General features: G+C 41.9%; 2 protein-coding genes across 2 annotated transcripts; one reads left to right on the forward strand and one right to left on the reverse strand.

The window, feature by feature from the left end:
- Positions 1 to 3557: 3557 nt before the first annotated feature.
- LOC123448105 (pentatricopeptide repeat-containing protein At4g18975, chloroplastic) lies at positions 3558 to 7523 on the forward strand. The gene is made up of 10 exons (XM_045124876.1): positions 3558 to 3827; positions 4109 to 4199; positions 4482 to 4522; positions 4617 to 4726; positions 4832 to 4942; positions 5508 to 5651; positions 5727 to 5939; positions 6059 to 6257; positions 6997 to 7103; positions 7195 to 7523. The coding sequence occupies exons 2-9, from the start codon at positions 4111 to 4113 to the stop codon at positions 7089 to 7091; spliced, it is 1002 nt and encodes a 333-aa protein (XP_044980811.1). The 5' UTR covers positions 3558 to 3827; positions 4109 to 4110; the 3' UTR covers positions 7092 to 7103; positions 7195 to 7523.
- Positions 7524 to 8060: 537 nt separating this feature from the next.
- Positions 8061 to 10347, reverse strand: LOC123448106 (calcium uniporter protein 6, mitochondrial-like). The gene is made up of 2 exons (XM_045124877.1): positions 9859 to 10347; positions 8061 to 8680 (listed from the first exon to the last, which is right to left on the reverse strand). The coding sequence occupies exons 1-2, from the start codon at positions 10234 to 10236 to the stop codon at positions 8222 to 8224; spliced, it is 837 nt and encodes a 278-aa protein (XP_044980812.1). The 5' UTR covers positions 10237 to 10347; the 3' UTR covers positions 8061 to 8221.
- Between the last annotated feature and the right edge of the window lie 8716 nt (positions 10348 to 19063).

Here is a 19063-nt window from a genome sequence, read left to right on the forward strand (position 1 = left end):
TCTGAAATTGCTTGAACTTTTCAAATGTTTCAGACTTGTGCTTCATCAAGTAGACATAACCATATCTACTTAAATCGTCAGTGAAGGTGAGAAAATAACGATATCCGCCGCGTGCCTCCACGCTCATCGGACCACACACATCGGTATGTATGATTTCCAACAAGTCACTTGCACGCTCCGTTGTTCCTGAGAACGGAGTCTTAGTCATCTTGCCCATGAGGCATGGTTCGCACGTGTCAAGTGAATCAAAGTCAAGTGACTCCAAAAGTCCATCAGCATGGAGTTTCTTCATGCGCTTTACACCAATATGACCTAAGCGGCAGTGCCACAAAAATATGGCGCTATCATTGTTAACTCTAACTCTTTTGGTCTCAATGTTATGTATATGCGTATCGCTATCAAGATTCAATATGAACAATCCTCTCACATTCGGTGCATGATCATAAAAGATGTTACTCATAGAAATAGAACAACCATTATTCTCTGACTTAAAAGAGTAACCGTCTCGCAATAAACAAGATCCAGATATAATGTTCATGCTCAACGCAGGCACTAAATAACAATGATTTAAGTTCATCACTAATCCTGATGGTAGTTGAAGTGACACTGTGCCAAGGATTCATATAATCCCGTATGTTATTCCCTTTGTCCTTCGGTATGTTACTTGCCCGAGATTCGATCGTCAGTATCCGTATACCTATTTCAATCGCGTTTACCGGCAAGTCTCTTTACTCGTTCCGTAATACAAGATCCCGCAACTTACACTAAGTTACATTGCTTGCAAGGCCTGTGTGTGATGTTGTATTACCGAGTGGGCCCCGAGATACCTCTCCGTCACACGGAGTGACAAATCCCAGTCTTGATCCATACTAACTCAACTAACACCTTCGGAGATACCTGTAGAGCATCTTTATAGTCACCCAGTTACGTTGCGACGTTTGATACACACAAAGCATTCCTCCAGTGTCAGTGAGTTATATGATCTCATGGTCATAGGAATAAATACTTGACACGCAGAAAACAGTAGCAACAAAATGACACGATCAACATGCTACGTCTATTAGTTTGGGTCTAGTCCATCACGTGATTCTCCTAATGACGTGATCCAGTTATCAAGCAACAACGCCTTGTTCATAATCAGAAGACACTGACTATCTTTGATCAACTGGCTAGCCAACTAGAGGCATGCTAGGGACGGTGTTTTGTCTATGTATCCACACATGTAAATGAGTCTTCATTCAATACAATTATAGCATGGATAATAAATGATTGTCTTGATACATGAATTATAATAATAACTATATTTATTATTGCCTCTAGGGCATAATTCCAACACTATGATCTTGCCTCATTTTCCCCTTTCATGCCTACATGTGACTTCCGACCGGCTATGACTCCTCACGGGGTCTCACTAGTATGTAGTGCCGTCGCCCGCTCCTACCTCGATTTGGTGATTCCCATTTTCTCTTCACACGCCCCGAACTCAGAAACAACATTGTCACTCATATGTTGCAATCGACGCAACCTTTAAGCTTTTGCTCCACCATCACCGTCACCCCGGTCCATGCCAACTATTTGACCGATCATAGATCTCGAGTAAACATATGAGCACCGGTGGAGCTATATTAAGGCCAGCCTGAGTCGTGGCCTGCCATGCGATAGAGAAATAAACATTATAACTATGCCCAACCCTCATCATCTGACCAACACAACATGCAAAAAAATGATGGGTAAAATAATTTATGAATTTTAAAAAGTTCAAGATTTTATTTTAATTTGAAAAATGTTCAGGAATTTAAAAATATTTAGCGAATTCGGAAAATAAACTTCATGCTTTTCAAATGAAATCAAAATAATAAAATAAAAACTAATAAAAGGAAAAGAGAAAACATAAAAAAGCCAAAAAATAGTAAAGGAGGAACCGACTGAAAAGACCAAATGAAACTCTCTAGAACATTCCCAAAACTAGCGACTGAGGGATAGATCCTAGTTCGACAAAAAAAAGTGATAAAACCTAGTCAAAATAGGTGTTCTTCTTGTACATATAGTTATTTTTAAGATGAATTTTGCCAACTTTATTGAATTGCAACAATGTTCATTCGTACAAGCCTAGGGTCATGAGGATTTCCCAAGAAAACATGATGACCTATTTCTAGCATACACGCAAATTTAGCATGATTATGAGCTTCAAAATTGAAGTTCCTACATTCATGAATAAAGTTACATGATCGAGAACTTCCTCAATAATCGCTCCATAAGGGGGAGTGCTCCTATTTACCACGTGACGCGCTCGCAAACAAGCGAGCGCACACTCCCCCCCCCACCCCCCCCCCCCCCACCCGGTGAGCCCTATTGGGCCGGCCCAGGAGAGGGGTGGGATGCCCACCTATTTTGTTTTGTTTTTATCCTTTCTTCTTTAAAATAATACGAGATTTAAAGAATCCAAATTTGTAAAAAATATAAAATTTGGAAAGCTGTTCTAGAAACAATAAATTGTTCATCGTTTAGAAAAAATGTTCATGCTTTTCTTAAAAAAATCGCATATTGAAAAAATGTTCATGGTTTTGAAAAAAAATTGTGCTTCAGAAAATCTTCATGGTTTCTAAATGTTCAAAAGATAATCAAATGTTCTTGAATTGCCAAAAAATCATAGTTTCAAAACATGTTCATTGATTCAAAATGTTCATTTTTTCGAAAACAATGTCAAAATAATGTTGATGAATTTCAGAAAATGTTTCCATATTCAAAACATGGGCATAGATTCAAAAAGAATTCACCGATTCTAAGAAAAACTCGTGAATTCAAAAAATGTTGACAGATTCAAAAGATGTTCATCGACTCAGATAAATTTGCTGAATCAAAAATATGTTCATAGATTCCAAAAATGTGCATAGATTCAAAAATGTTCGCCAGTTCAAAAAATATTGATCGAATAAAATTCTTCAGTAGTTTCATGAAAATGTTCACAATCTAAGAAAAATCATAAAAATTTAAAATATCCGAGAATTTGAATAGTATTCGTAGTTTCATAAAAAGGTATTCACGAATTCCACAAATGTCCACGATCTCAAAATATGTTCACGAAATTTAGAAATGTTTCATAAAAGTTGAAAAACAGAGAAAAGAAAAAAAAATATGGAAATTATAAATAAACGAACTTCAAAAAATAAAAGGAAAAAAGAAAAACAAATAAGAAAAAAAATGAAAAAAAACCGAGAACGGAGGGAAAGTAGATGCCACCCCGTCGTCGCTTTACAGGAGAAACTCCAGAGGTGAGACTCGAACTCGGGCTGCCGACATCCCATCAGCTGTTATCTGCCACCGGCTCAAAAGAATGAAATATCAGAAAAAAGAATGAAAACCTAGTTCAGTGAAGGTTTCCCAAAACCGGGTGGAAGAAACTAGACTGGGCCGGAGCGCAGGGGGGTATTCGCTAGGGTTGCTAGCCAGTAGCGATGTTGGCGCCAACGATAACGAGAAGCGGCAAAAAAAAAAAAAAGGGCAAAAACATAGTAGTGGCCCAGCTAACACAGCACACACATTCGACCAGCAGCCCAGCCCAACACAACACATCCACACAACACGCAGCCGCCGCCCGCCGCCGCACAGGACACAGCAGCCGCCGGCCCCTGCGGCTCCGCCACCGGCCAGCGGCACACATCGACCGCCGCCCACGGCTGGACGTCACGACGACAGCGAGTCTGCCGACCCACGACTGGCGCCACGCGGCAACGCAAGCGCACGCAGCTAGCAGCGGCAAGCCGGCGACACATCTCCTTCTCTGAATCTGATCCTCTTCTATTCTCCTTGCCCTGCAAGCTGCATAGGTTATTTTCTTTGATTCATTCCCAATATATTTCCCTTAAATTTCACTTAGGTTATTATCTATTCGTCTGTGGTAACATAAATAAACCACTGAAGATCTTGTTATTTACAGTTTATGCAAAGCCATTGTTGTTTACAGCTTATGTAAATTCATTGTTGTTTACTGATGGTACTTATTGATGACAACATTCAGAACTGAAATGTGTTCTTCTTTAGCGTGGCCCGCCCAGCAATTTTTTTTGTAGCTCCGCCACTGATTAAGGGCCTTTCATTCCTCCCGCAGCCATGCTCGGCCATCTCCGGCGATGCTCCGGCGTTCTGCGCCGCCTACCGGTCGCCAGCTTTGCTGCCTCCGACCCTGCCGCTGCATACTCGTGAGATTTGCTCCCTTTTATCCAATCCGCTGTCAAAACGTTCCCTTCCCTTAAAAGCACCCTTGTTCCTTATTGGTTAGCTGGTGGCGTTCTTGCTCCATTTCTGGTGCAATATGACACTTTTCTATATTTGAGTGGTACAATTATAAGATTATAGCACGTGAGTTAATCTTTCTGCTTGCTTCATTGCTTCTAAGTCCCTTCCATGACAAGATAACTTTTGAAAAAGTCAAACTTTTTTCACCTCTGACTTCTCCAAATAATATTGCCTGCATTGTGCAGGGGATGGGGTTCACACGCCGAGCCGCTCTTGTTTGTTTCATGTAAGACCTTTCTTCCACTTTGCCATACCCGATCACCCTTCATTTTCTTCTCGATGATTGATGCCTTTGATGAAATATGTTTAATCCATGGCAGGTTGGTTTGGCAAGCATGGTACCAAGAGCTTCTCTACTGATGATAAAGTTACCAATGCTCGTCGAGGGTATCGGCAAAAGGAGTTTAAGAAGCCAAGCATGGCCGTAAAGGTATTTTGACAGAGTTTTAGCCCTGTGCTTCACTTGTGGCCTCATTTTGTTAATCCCAAGAATTATGATAGACAACATGTTAAGTAATTTGATTTTGCTTCACAGGATAATGATGCGGTCATTGATCGCATACAAAAGAGCACAAGGGGGTTGAAACAAGGGCCAGCAGGGCACACCCTTTCATCAGCAGAGAAAAGGAAATTCCTTATCCACACTGTATGTCACTACATAAAGATAGTCTTGATATTATCTTTTCTATCTTTTGAGTTTACCATGCGTCAATGATACTTATACCTTAGCTGGTGCCTGTACAGCTCCTAATCACATGTTTGAATTGTTTAAAGGATTGTATGTAATAACTAACAATCAAAATGTTGTAGCAGAAGTGCAATTTCACTTATTATATACCAGATATGAACTACAAAAAGTCTGCTTGCACCTTCAAGGCAAGTAATGAGCTTGCACTCTGTAATCAACTAGCAACTGTTGTCCCTAAAAACTTTTAGTAGCTTACTCATTGAAATATGCTTAATTTTTACAAGTAGGTTTTACCAAACATATCTTGGTTTTAACAACAGAATGACTTATCATATGCAGCTTAGTGTATTGGGAATTTAGGATTCACCTCAGTACACAAATTGCAGCCTTTATTTATGTAGAGAGCACAGTATGGATTAGATGTGCTTCTTGAAACCCAACTAGAGATTTTATTTATTGCTGGCATTTATCCACTGCTGCTCACTGGAACAAATTAATTAACTACTGCATCTCTAAATTGCAGCTTCTTGATCTTGAAGATTCAAAAGAAGCTGTTTACAGCACCCTTGATGCGTGGATCGCCTTTGAGCAGGACTTTCCACTCGCCTCGTTAAAGCAAGCAATTGTAGCTCTTGAAAAGGAGGAACAATGGCATAGAATTGTCCAAGTATTGCAGATTATAATTTTATTGTATTTATCTTTTATACAGTATGAATTATGTTTCTGCCCACTACACACCTAGGTAATAAAATGGATGTTGAGCAAAGGGCAAGGAAATACGATCAGAACATACGAGCAATTAGTGCGTGCACTTGAGAAGGACAACAGAGCAGAGGAAGCACATAAAATCTGGGAGAAGAAAATAGCCCATGACCTGCATTCAGTTCCTTGGCGTTTCTGCGGTCTTATGTTGGCTATTTACTACAGAAACAATATGCTAGATAGGCTTATCAAGGTATGGACCTCAGACTTCTTCTACTCTTCACTGACTGGTACCAATTATTTCACTTCAAGTTTATTGGCTGGTAATTTCTAATATTATCTTACCATGCCTTGCCTTCTCTGATGGCTTAGCTCTTCGGTGTCCTTGAAGCATGTGGTCGCAAGTGTCCTAGTAAAGACTATATACGGAAAGTTGAAGTTGCATATGAAATGCTTGGTCTATTAGAAGAGAAGAAGGATTTGCTTGAAAAGTATAAGGATTTGTACAACAAGCCATCAAATAGTGATAGAAAGAAAGATCGACGGTTCAAGAAGTCTGGGAAGAAAGCTGGTTAGTCCTGTGGCGCCTGTAACCATTTATTTGCCCAATGACAGTCAAGCATTCTTTACAAGTTGAAATGGCATGTTTCTGTTAAATAATAATAAATCCATTTCCGTGCATATGTAACTAACTTTCTGATTGGTTTATGCAACCCATTTAGGCAGAATAAGATATTAGAAGCTCAAAATGTGCTAATTCTCAAGAAATACCTGATTTACTGCTACCTTTTATTTGCATGGTTATCTAGTCAATTTTTTACTCCTTGTGTTCATACTTCATAAATAAACGCCATTTAGACATGAGCATGGCCTCCAGTATGCAAGTTTGACCATTATATTTTATATGAATATGTTGGTTAAATTTTACACAATCTAAAATAGATATTTTATATTACTTTTACCTATCAAAGTTAGAATTTTGCTTGCTTTTTAAAATGCCATATATTTCTGAATGGAGCTAATCCATTGCCCCTGGTATTCATCTTTCAGTGTAGTAATTTGTTAGCGAGAAAATACCTGTCATTGTTATGTGGACATGGATGCTTGGTGTATTTTGTAGAAGTACGATTTCCCAGTGTTCAACTCTGCACCACCTTCTTCAGAACAATTCTGAGATTCTTTTCATACAATGCTTGTGAAATTCCATTGTTTTCAGAGTTTTCTTGAGACATCAAATTTCTGTCAGCTACTGGAAATCACATCACTTTCTATGATGCGGAAACTATTTTTTAACAATATTCTTTTCTCAGCTGATGATAGCAGCAAACAATGTGAGATGGAAACGTCTAAAAACTTACCAGTTGACTCTTGCCCTTCAGATAAGGAACTGGTTGCCCGCAGTTAGTCAAGATAAGAAGTAAAGCAATGCAGTTGCTGGCATATTAGTTTGCAATTATGTTTCTCTAGCCACCGACACTGACATTTAATCTTTTTGTTATCCCTTTCAGATACAACACCGATGGTGAGATCAGTATCAGACATGGGTCAACCAAACCAATGGTCCATTACTAATAGGAAACAACATGGACACAACCCTTCTTTCATAAATGTTTTGATGTGCGGCGACTTTCAAGTTTCCTAGGACAAATATTTTTGAAGTGTTAAGAGGTACTGTTGTCCAAAAATTGTACTGTCTGAATATTGGAACATGTGGGCGCATAACAGTAATCAACCAAGGGATTGTACATGAGGGGACCAGTACTTTATCTCATGTACTCAGTGTGAGAATGTTGTATTGACATTTCCGTTTTCATACTAGAAAGCCAATTTCCTGTTATACGCTGCAATCTAATATCTCTGCCTTTGTGGAATGGCAATACTTTCCTGCTCTCTTTTTTCATCCTTTCTCTTAAGCTGTGGTTGATGTTTGTTCTGCGTGAGTTCATAGAGGTTTGCTCACTCCAATAATGGTGCAAATCTTTGAAATGGCAAGCGTTAGCTTCTATTCCCTCCGTTCCTAAATACAAGTCTTTTTAGACATTTTAATAAAGGACTACATACGGAGTAAAATGAATAAATTTATACTTTAAAATATGTCTATATACATTCGTAATTAATACAACAGTGTAATATCTAAAAAGACTTATATTTACAAACGGAGGGATTAAAAGATACAGAGAAGCCAACGATGGCTGGCGGGCTCGAGAGTGAGGGCGCACTAACAAAACGCAGATGATGGTGGCTGTCAGCCTGTCACCGCATTGGGCTGACAGCCCAAGCCTTAGCCTTGCCGGCGCTGCAAGTTCGATGGTTGAACACTTGCAGAGCTGTGACCAAAACCACAGCTCGCACATCCACTTGATACACACAGGGCTAAATAAGCTTAATATGTTAGGTTTAACCTGTTAGGTGACAGCTGGTTTCTGTAAATATATAACATTTTGGTAATACAAACTCAGTATAGGAGAATGTAAACGGTCGCTCTTCCGAAAACTAGAGAGGACCCTGTCAGCATCAAGAAACAGCTGAGAAACATCAGCTCAGGTGTTGCGAGTCATGCCCTTGAGAATGATGGCCTTCCAGAGGGCACTTGCAATGTTTCTGCAGCTCCAGGTACTTCTCCATGTTGAAACCATGCTTCACGCAGAGCTTTCTCCTCCTTGACTCAAACATCCTCTCCATGAAGTCTTGGTACGTCGGGTCCCTTGAGGTGATGAGGAAGTAGGCGTAGCCAACCAGCAGCCCCGAGGTGGTCGTGAAGAAGGCGATCGGCTCCATTACGTCCCATGAGAACTCCCAGAACGTGAGGCGGAAGAAGAGCCCAACCTGGGTCATGAAGAACACCAAGCCAGTCCACAGGACTCGCCGGACTTGCTTGTGTGCCAGCTTGTCGATCCCTTCCTTCTTTTCCTGGAGCTGCTTAAACTCTTCTTTTCTTGTGTCGTTATCTGGTGCGAGTCCAAGTGGCACCGCCCTTCTGACCAGGTCCACAACCTAAAAACAGTGATTGACCATAAATATATCAGCTGGAAATTCAATTGCATGTCCGCCCTTTTTCGTGTAGCGTAAGAAAAATCACCAACTCTTGCCAAATACTCCCTCCGTCCCGTAATTCTTGTCGTTGTTTTAGTTCAAATTTGAACTGAAACAATGACAAGAATTATGGGACGGAGGGAGTAATTCACAACCATGCATAATCGATCACCACAAAAGATTTCAAAGTTGTTACTTGCCCACATATGAAAGCAACAGAAACAACGTTATACTGAATTACTGATAAGGCAATCCTTGTTGAATAAATATAAACTTTTTGGATTTATTGCCCATATGTAAGGTGGATGCTTTTAACTGGTGCAGGCATCACCTAAATAGGAACACAATGTCCACTTTTCTGCTCACAGGATTCTACGGTCCTTGTTCTGACCAGGGTAGGTGAAGAGAAGGGAAATCCCTTATTTCTACCACATGATGTGAATTTTCCAATCTTGTTTTTTACTCTCTCCGTCCCAAAATAAATGTCTTAACTTTGTACTAGCTCTAATACAAAGTTATACTAAGCCTGAGACAAAGTTGTACTAACTTCTATACTATACTACCTACTGATAAAGGAAATAGGTATTCTTGGTCCATCATGCTATTTTACAGAAAACCCTTTGATGTTTCTGATAACAGTGGTCAATATGATCTAATCAATTTGGCCAGAAAATCAGTCTATGAGACTCCCTATGGCACAACGGTTCAAACAGGAATGCATATGACCCAATACATGCATTTCCCACTTACAACATAATTATAGGCCAAAAATAAAAACTGAGGTTAATGAAATTGCATTTGAAGCCACTGAGTTTCTACCAAATTTGATCAGCTTTGAGCTGCAACCTATATTTAATCTATGTAGTGATCTGGTAAATTAGTAATCACATAACATCCAATTCGCAAATATGATCTAGTAATATAATCTCTCCAGCAATTTCAAACAGGACAACTCTACTAGTAGAAGTTTGCGATTTCACGAGCAAATCTCTCCGTGCGCAAGAAGTCGAATCACTAAGTAAACGCTACCATTGGAATCGGGGTACAGATCGCCATGAAAGCACCTCGTTTAGTTAGGTTTAGGTGCGAAAGAGGGACGGCGCTAGTGACGAAAAACCTAGCAAGAAGAAAATGTTGACCTTCTCAGGGTGGAGGTACGCCTTGTCCCGGAAGAGAAGCACGACGCCGGCGTCGTCCATAGCCCGGGCCAGCACCTCCGCCTCGCCGCGCGTGCGGGCTGCGCCGGCCTCCACGCAGGCGTCGAGGAGCTCCCCGTAGCCGACCACCTCGCCCCGCCCGTCCTCCCGCAGCCGCCTCTTGAGCGCCTCCACGCCCACGAGCCGCACCAGACGCCGCGCCTCCGCCGCCGTCACCTCCGCATCCAGACTCCGGCGCGGCTGCGGCGGCGGGGAGAAGAGGCGGAGGTGCCGCAGAGTGCAGGCCGCCGTGGAGGGTGCCGGAGACAGGGACGGCCTCCGGAGGGGCACGAGGAAGCGAGAAGCGGCTGCGCGCAACATGTCGGTGGTGGTGGCCGGTGCCGGCGGTCCGCGTGCGAAGGCGAGGAAGCTTACAAGATGGCCTGTTTTCGGACGAGGAGGCGTTTCTGTCTATCGCCGTCAGGGCCGGAAATGCTGCATATACGTAATCTTCAGATTTTCCATGTGCAGTCAAACACTTTTTGTGCTACCTCCGTCCGAAAATACTTATTTTAAAAATAAATATAATGAACGGAGGGAGTACTATTTTTCTTCTAACATTTCTTATGCAATTGTTGTCTGCTGCCGACGGCTGCTAAAGGGTATGGAGCTTCAAAGAAACTTACCAAAAAAAGCGCACCAATAGAGACACATTATTGAGATATACCTTGCCTTCTGTGGATTCGAAACAATAAGAAATAAATGACACATGAGTAAGCTAATAGAAACAAGTGAGAGAATATATTGGAGGGAGGCCTTGAAGAGATTTGTGGTCATGTTAAAAGAAAATAATAAGGCGTACAAATAATTTTTAAAACAACTCGCTGCATTGACCAAAACGTCAATTTTTCAAATATATAGTACCGTTATGAAAAAAAGGACATGCAACAGTGGCTGTTAAATGCTATCATATATTTTGTTTTGTCATTTTTATTGTGTGGCAACATAAGTTGTCTCCTTCGCCATGGAAAAATATGCTTTCTTTTGTGGTCGATGGAACAACCTTCTTCACTCTCACCCTAAGGTGGTGTTTTTTTTCTAAGTATAACGATTTTATCTTTTACTAGATGTAGTTGAGATATAGTGGTGAAGATGTGGTCGATGAGACCGACTACGACTCCGTATCAAACAATGCCTTTGTCTCTAGCTCAGCTCCACTTTGCGATGAGCTCCACCTTGCACCGCATCGCTCCATCGATTAAATCATTAATAACAAAAGAAAGTAGAGAAACAACATGAAAAGTGAATTTTGATACATAAAAATATCACTTAATCAAGATTATCCAAAATGACCATTTGATCCTAAAGCAGCAAGATACTACTATATACCGTAGCACGAAATTTCTTTTCAAATACGTGATAATGTGATCACCTACCTACAAAATTTCCTTTGCATATACATTATGATTCCTATGGATTTGAAACATAGGAAATAAATGACACACAAAGTCTAGAGGAAACTAAAAACAAGTGAGATAATATATTGAAAGCATCGAAGCGATTTCTGGTCAGGTTAATTTTTCTTATCAAGGCATAGAAATAAGTTTAAAACCTTCTGCTACATTAATCCAACGACCAAATTTTCACATATAGTACTGATATGAAAAAGGGGACATGTAGCAATGACGGTTAAATGCAGTCCTATTTTCTGTTTTGTTATGTGGCGACACAAGTTGTCTTCTTTGTAATGTGAAATTTTGCTTCCTTCGACGAATAATATGCATTGATCAAACAACCTTTCTTTTCATTGGGTATATTCTCCTTCGCTCTCATCCTAAGGTGGCGTGTTTTCTTTAAATATAACAACTCTATGTATTACTACATGTATTTGGAAAATAATGGTGAGAGAGTGGTCGATGACACTGACTTTGGCTCTGTATTAAATGTTGCATCTGTCTCTAGATCCGTTCCACTTTACTATGGGATCCACCTTTCACTGCATCGCTTCAATGCTTTAATCGCTAATAACAAAAAGAAATTAGAGAAACAACATGAAAAGTCGATTCCTATACATAAAGAATCACTTAAACAAGATTAAGCAAATGACGATTTGACCCTAAAGTGGCAAGATACTAGTATAACATAAAACAAAATTCCAATTCAATTTCGTGATAATATGATCGCCAACCTCCGAATTTCGTGTGCATATACATCAACGAACTTTCGATAGATGAAACTATCTATTTAACACCTAGCAGTGCAATACACATTTGTTTTTCCAACTATAATAGTAAAATGTTAATATATGTAACCAACTGCTAGCCCTCGCTGAAGGTGTCCTGGACTAAGGGGTACAAACCTATATGTCCCGTAGTCCATGGGCCGGGCTTATAGCCCGCTGATAACTAGAAGGAAGGACTACCAAAACCGCGAGCTTCGGCGTGATCAAGATGGAAGCCTCCAAAGACTTGACATGCATTTCAAGGATTGTTCTATCGCTGACATGTTTACAAGCGACCATATGTGTAACCTAGGTACCACCGGTGCATATATAAGCCGATGGTTTTAGTCTTTAAAGAAATGATTACCAGCCTTACACAATCATATGATCTCAAGGTAGATCATCTTGTATTGTGTACTTCATCACATCAATATAATCAAAACATGACGTAGGGTTTTACCTCTTTGAGGGGGCCCGAACCTGGGTAAACATCATCTCCCTTTGTCCCCTCATACCATTGTTCCTAGACCTACAACTCTGGACCCTCTACCCGAGATCCGTCGGCTTTAGCGCCGACATTGGTGGCCCATATAGGCCCCGTTGTGTGGTCACTCTGAGATAATGGATACATCGGTCAACGACCAAACCCAAAACAATGTATTCTTTGCACGAGACTCTCAAGTCATTAGATCACCCGAAAACAAAAGACACATCTAATCACCCTCCTCTCTTAAGAGTTGGAGGTTGATGATCTCGAATCTATAGCCGAGCCTTGTGCTCTATCTCCTGACTCGACTGAGGACCTCCACATGCTGATGAACGAGAAATCTACACACCAAACAATAGAGAATGGCAAGCCTGAGCAACTAGAAGGAGCTTGGAGCTCGGGCTCGAGGGTCAGCCCAATTGGTTTGGCCTCTGCGCCACAGCCTTGGGAGGAATAATTCGGAGAGGCAATCCCGCAACAAAATGGTGTTAAATTTTTGATCCCCCCCCCATCGAGTACTGCCCGAGAAACTCGGGACCATCCGATGTCTAGGATCTAATCTACATCAAGCAACAACCTCACAAGACAGTTTGACAATTCTAGATCTGTTTTTTGTTTGTTAAAAGCAAGATGCCAGTCTGTTGCGACTTAGAAATCTTAGCGGCTTTTCGCCAGGACTTCCATAATGAGGGCATCTTGAACTCCCTTGCTCGCAAATGTGTTCAAACCTTTGCCGAGTTATCAGACTTGATATCAAGATTGTGCGTCATGGAAGACACTTGGTTGGCTCAAAAGGAGCATAGGGATGCAATCTACGTTAAACAAGCAAACTGCAATAGGCATATGCGCCTAAACAAGAGCCCTCGATGCTCTAGGGCAGAATAGCCATCACAGGGAAAGAAAGAAGCCTATGACAGGGCCAAAAAGCACCCTTGATAAAATCGTGGACCAACCATGCCTCATCCACTCTGCTTTGCCGAACACAAACCCAACTCATAGTCTTCAGGCTTGCTGGGTGGTTAAACAGGTGGCAAAGGGAGGAGAAGACCTCCTCAATAGTACGAGCGCGCACAATAAACGAGCAGCAATGTCCTCTGACGAGTATGAGATCTTAATGATCTATGAAACTCATCCATCAAGAAATCTAAGAAAGCGAGCCCTTCGCGAGATAAGCCACATTCATCATATAGCGACATTGGAAAAATGGTTGGACACACCCCATCACTTTTGGGCAACATGATCAGCCAAACACCGGCCCGAGCCGAGGAATGACATCCCTAGTCCTTGATCCTATAGTGGACGGATGTTAGCTATGTAAAGTTTTAATGGTGGTGGCAACAGTTTAAACCTCAAATATGAAGAGACTCTGCAAAAGATGCAATGCGATAGATCACACATCGAACCCAGTTACACCACATTCAAGGGAATTATCCCACGAAAAGAAGCTCAACGCAGTAGTAAAATCACCCTTGACGCAGTATTCGAAACTCCCGATAACTACCGCTCCGAGGAGTTGATTTTCCACATTGTAACCTTCCGAAGTGGATACCACACCCTCCTGGGTTGTGAGGCATTCACAACATTTCACGCCATCCAACACTATGCGTACATGAAACTCAATATGTCGTGACCCAATGGCGTGATTACCATAAAGAGTAACCCATACAAAGCGCTTAGAGCCGAGAATAAAACGACATCGCTTGCCCTGGAATCCTTAGCCAAGGCCTCCGCAGCCAAGGAGCTAATAGCTCTGTGTGCCACTATTGATAGAGACGATGTCACCCACGATAAGAGATCTAAACCTACATCATTTTAACTAGCTCATGAAATAGTCAAATTTCAAGTGCACCCAACAGATGCCAACAAAACAACGTCCATAGGGACACAACTGGATCCAGTTGTGTATGAGGCATTACACACCTTCCTCACCGAAAACTAGGATACCTTCGCCCGTCACCCTTCAGATATGCTCTGTATCCAAAGGCTCCTAGCCAAGCATATATAGCCTGGATATCATATAGGGCTTCAAACCTGTTAATAAGGCGCTCTGTCGGTTCTCTGAGCCAAAGAGGCAGGCTACGGGTGAAGAACTGGCCAAGTTACTAGAGGTTGGATTCATCTGAGATATTAAACATCCCGAGTGGTTTGCAGACCTGGTCATGGTACCTAAGAAGGATAAATCATGGTGCCTTTGTGTCGATTTCAAGGACATTAACCAAGCATACCCAAAGGGCCCCTTCTCTCCACCACACGTTGAACAGGTCGTGGTTGCCATGATATGACATGATTCACTATGTTTCTTGGACACCTACTCGGGGTATCATCAAATAAAGATGGAGTCTAATCAAGCATCTACAACCTTCATAATTCCATATGGGCTATTCTGTTTTAACACAATGCCCTTTTGTTTAAAAAATACAGGTTCCACGTACTAGCGCATGATCCAGATGTGCCTAGAACGATAAATTGGCAAAACCATGGAGGCATACATGGATGATGTAGTTTTTAAAACTTAAAACATCAAAAAATGGGTGGACGACCTATGGGAAACTTTCATCAACCTTCGAGCATATAATATAAAACTCCTCCCCGAGAAGTGTCTTCGAAGTGCTAATGGGAATGTTTCTTGACTTGATCGTTTCCCATCGAGGAATAGATGCCAACTCTAACACAATTCAAGCCCTTACTCGATTGGAAATCCCTACGGAACTCAGGCATGTCCAAAGGTTAGCTGGTTGTGTAGCCGCTCTAAGCGGTTTCATTTCTGGGCTTGGAGAAAAGCATTGCCTCTCTACAAGCTACTAAAGGAAGCCAAAAATTGCCAATGGACTAGCGAGGCAGGCTCCGCACTGGAGGAAATTAGATCACTTCTCTCTACCAACTCTATATCGGCAGCACCTTGAGTAGAAGAGCCGATGTTGTTATAGATCTTGGCTACAAACCAAGTCGTTAGCATAGTACTTGTCATCGAGCGCGACGTTGAAGGACATAAGCTACATGCCCAAAGGTCAGTTTATTACATTTCTGAGGTACTTACCCCATGTAAAACCAGGTATCCCCATTATCAGAAGATAGCCTACGCGGTGTTTATGGCATCTTGGAAACTACGACACTATTTCCAGGAGTGCTCTATCATGGTGGCATACGAACTACCTCTTAACGATACAATCAATAACACGGATGCCACAGAAGAGTTTCCAAATAGGAAATTGATCTCATACCTTTCAAAATTACATACCGCCCTCGTCGAGCCATAAAATCTCAGGTGTTGGCAGATTTTTCGTAGAATGGACGGAAGCTAAGCTCCCTAGAGAATACAATACTTATTCCCAGTGGACATTGTACTTTGACGGCTCTAAAATGTTGGCTGGCCTAGGTGCCAGAGTAGTCCTTGCGTCACCATCTAGGTATAAAATATAGTACATGTTGCAAATAATGTACACCAATTCCAACAATGCAGTTGAATACGTGGCTTTATTACATGGTCTTCGGGTAGATGCCTCTATGGGAATCCAATGTATGGGAGTTTGAGTAGATTCTAATATCTCTATCTCAAGTTAATTGTGAACTCTACCTAAGGGACCCGAATACGAGAACATAATAAAATGCCATCTTGATAACTTCAGCCCGATTCGAGGGGCTAGAATTTCACCATATCTAACCTTGTGAGGATGTGATCTAATGATGGGAATGAAGGATGGAAAACAAAAAATCCTATGAACACCCAAAGATCTATCTATGGAGATGCATAGTAACGAGAGGGAGAGTGTGTCTATGTATCCTTGTAGACCGTTAAGCGGAAGCGTTTACAATGCGGTTGATGTAGTCTTCATTATTCACGATCCAAACACAATCTGAAGCGATCTAGCAGCAAACGGATGACTGATACGTCTCCAATGTATCTATAATTTTTTTTGTTCCATGCTATTATATTATCATTCTAGGATACTTCTAAGCATTTAGTTGTAGATTTATATTATTTTTTTAGCACTAACCTATTAACCCAGTGCAAAGTGCGAGTTGATATATTTTTTGCATGTTTTTGTCTTTTCACGAATACTGTACCAAATGAAGTCCAAACACCCCCCCAAAAATGATGATTTTTCTAGACAAAATAAGGACCTGGAAGCTTCGGAGGAAGACCGGAGGGCACACGGGGCATGCCCAAGGGGGGGGGGGGGGGGTTGCGCCATGATGGCTTGGGGCCACCCCCAGCCCTCCAGCCCTCATTCTCTGGACTATAAATTCTCATATATTCCAAAAACCATAGAGAGCCTACCGAAACACTTTTTTCCGCCACCGCAAATCTCTATCCCGCCGTGTGCCCATATGGAGCCCTGTTTCAGTGCCCTGCGGGGGGGGGGGGGGGAGGGGGGTCGATCACGGATGGCCTCTACATAAACCTTGCTCCTCCCATGGTGATGTGTGAGTAGTTCACCACATACCTACGGGCCCGCAGTTAGTGCCTAGATGGCCATCTCTCTCTATGTTCTTCGTTGCCATGATCACCACGATCCCCATGGTGATCTATCTTATGTAATGACTCTTGTGCGGTGTGTTTGTTGGGATCCAATGAACTAGGGTTTATGTTCAGATTATTCATGAGATTATATTGAGTTCCTTGCTGGTCTTTCATATATGTGCATGATTATGAGAGCTTCATAATTCTATTTGATCTATTGATTTGGTTTGGCCAACTATACTGATTTATCTTCAGTGGGAGAGGTGCGTTGTAGTGGGTTCAATCTTGTGGTGCTCAATCCCAGTGACAGAAAGGCACATGATACGTACTGTATTGCTTACATCAAGGACAAAACAACGGGGTTCATTCATATTAATTGGATTTACTTTGTCTACATCATGTCTGAAAGGATATATATGGTTGACTAGAGGAGGGGGGGGGTGAATAGGCAACTACCAATTTTTAGCTTGTCTTAACAAATTAGCGTTAGCAAAAAAAGGTTCTCTATGTGAACAACTAGGTGAGTAACCTATATGATGCTAACTTCAAGGATAAAAAGTGCAAGCAAAGAATACACCACAACAATAATAAGTGCAAAGTAAAGGTAAGAGATAACCGCAAATGGAACCAGTGGAGACGAGGATGTGTTACCGAAGTTCCTTCCCTTTGACAGTAAGTACGTCTCCGTTGGAGCGATGTGGAGGCACAATGCTCCCCAAGAAGCCACTAGGGCCACCGTATTCTCCTCACGCCCTCACACAATGTGAGATGTCGTGATTCCACTATTGGTGCCCTTGAAGGCGGCGACCGGACCTTTACAAACAAGGTTGGGGCTATCTCCACACAAAGCTTGGAGGCTCCCAACAAGACCACGAAGCTTCACCACAATGGAATGTGGCTCCGAGGTGACCTCAACCATCTAGGGTGCTCAAACACCCAAGAGTAACAAGATCCGCAAGGGATTAGTGGGGGGAATCAAATATCTCTTGGTGGAAGTGTAGATCAAGGCCCTCTCAAGCAATCCCTAGAAAATCAACAAGTTTGATTGGCTAGGGAGAGAGATCGGGCAAGAATAAGCTTATGGAGCAAGAATGGAGCTTAGGTAGGGAAGAGGTGAGATTTTAGAGAAATAAGACACCTATATATAGTGGGGGTGTAAAATCCAACCGTTACCCATCCACCACAACAATAGTCAAGCGATACTACCGCTCTGTGAGCTATACTACCGTTGCTAGGAGCAGTACTACCGCTGTGCAGCTCACCAACCACGGTAGTGAGAAAGTACTACCGTGCCTACTACTGTGGGGGGGGGGGGGGAAGTATGCGCAAAAAGTCCGATGGAGCGGTAGTAAAAAACTGCTACCGCCCCGAGGGCGGTAGTAAAAAAATACTACCGCTCTTAGAGCGGTACTACCGCTGTGCCAGTGGTACTACCGCTCTTAGAGCGGTACTACCATTGTGATAGTGCTACTACCGCTGACCCTTTTGCATAAGCATAAAAGATAAGGATGGAGCTCCATTATAGCAAGGGAAAGGTGGTGCACTAAATGTGTACGTGATGATTCCACCCAACCTTTCTGACACGGACCCCCTCTTTATAGTATGACTTTCCTACGACTCAAATCCACCAAAGAGAAATGTAGAAAACAACCGTCTTCGAGAGATTCCGAGGGGCATTGAGTCATCTTGTGACTAGACATGAATTATCTGAATGCAATGCACACGATTAGTCCTCACAGACATTGTCATCAATCACTAAAACCACTCAGGGAGAAATATGCTCTAACAATGTCATCATCATCCAAGCATTACTCTGTTTTCACTTATACTCTAGATGTATGCTAGATAGCGATCGATGGCTGGAGTAATAGTAGTAGATGGAGGCAGGAGTCGGTCTCCTTGTTTACGGATGTGATGCCTATATGTAATGATCATTGCCATGAATAATATTGCATAACTATGTGCATTTCTATCAAATGCCCAATAGTAATTTGTTTACCCACCTATGCTTTCTGTGAGAGACAAGTCTCTAGAGAAA

This window comes from Hordeum vulgare, chromosome 4H (assembly GCF_904849725.1).
Source record: "Hordeum vulgare subsp. vulgare chromosome 4H, MorexV3_pseudomolecules_assembly, whole genome shotgun sequence".
NCBI classification, from domain to species: Eukaryota; Viridiplantae; Streptophyta; class Magnoliopsida; order Poales; family Poaceae; genus Hordeum; species Hordeum vulgare.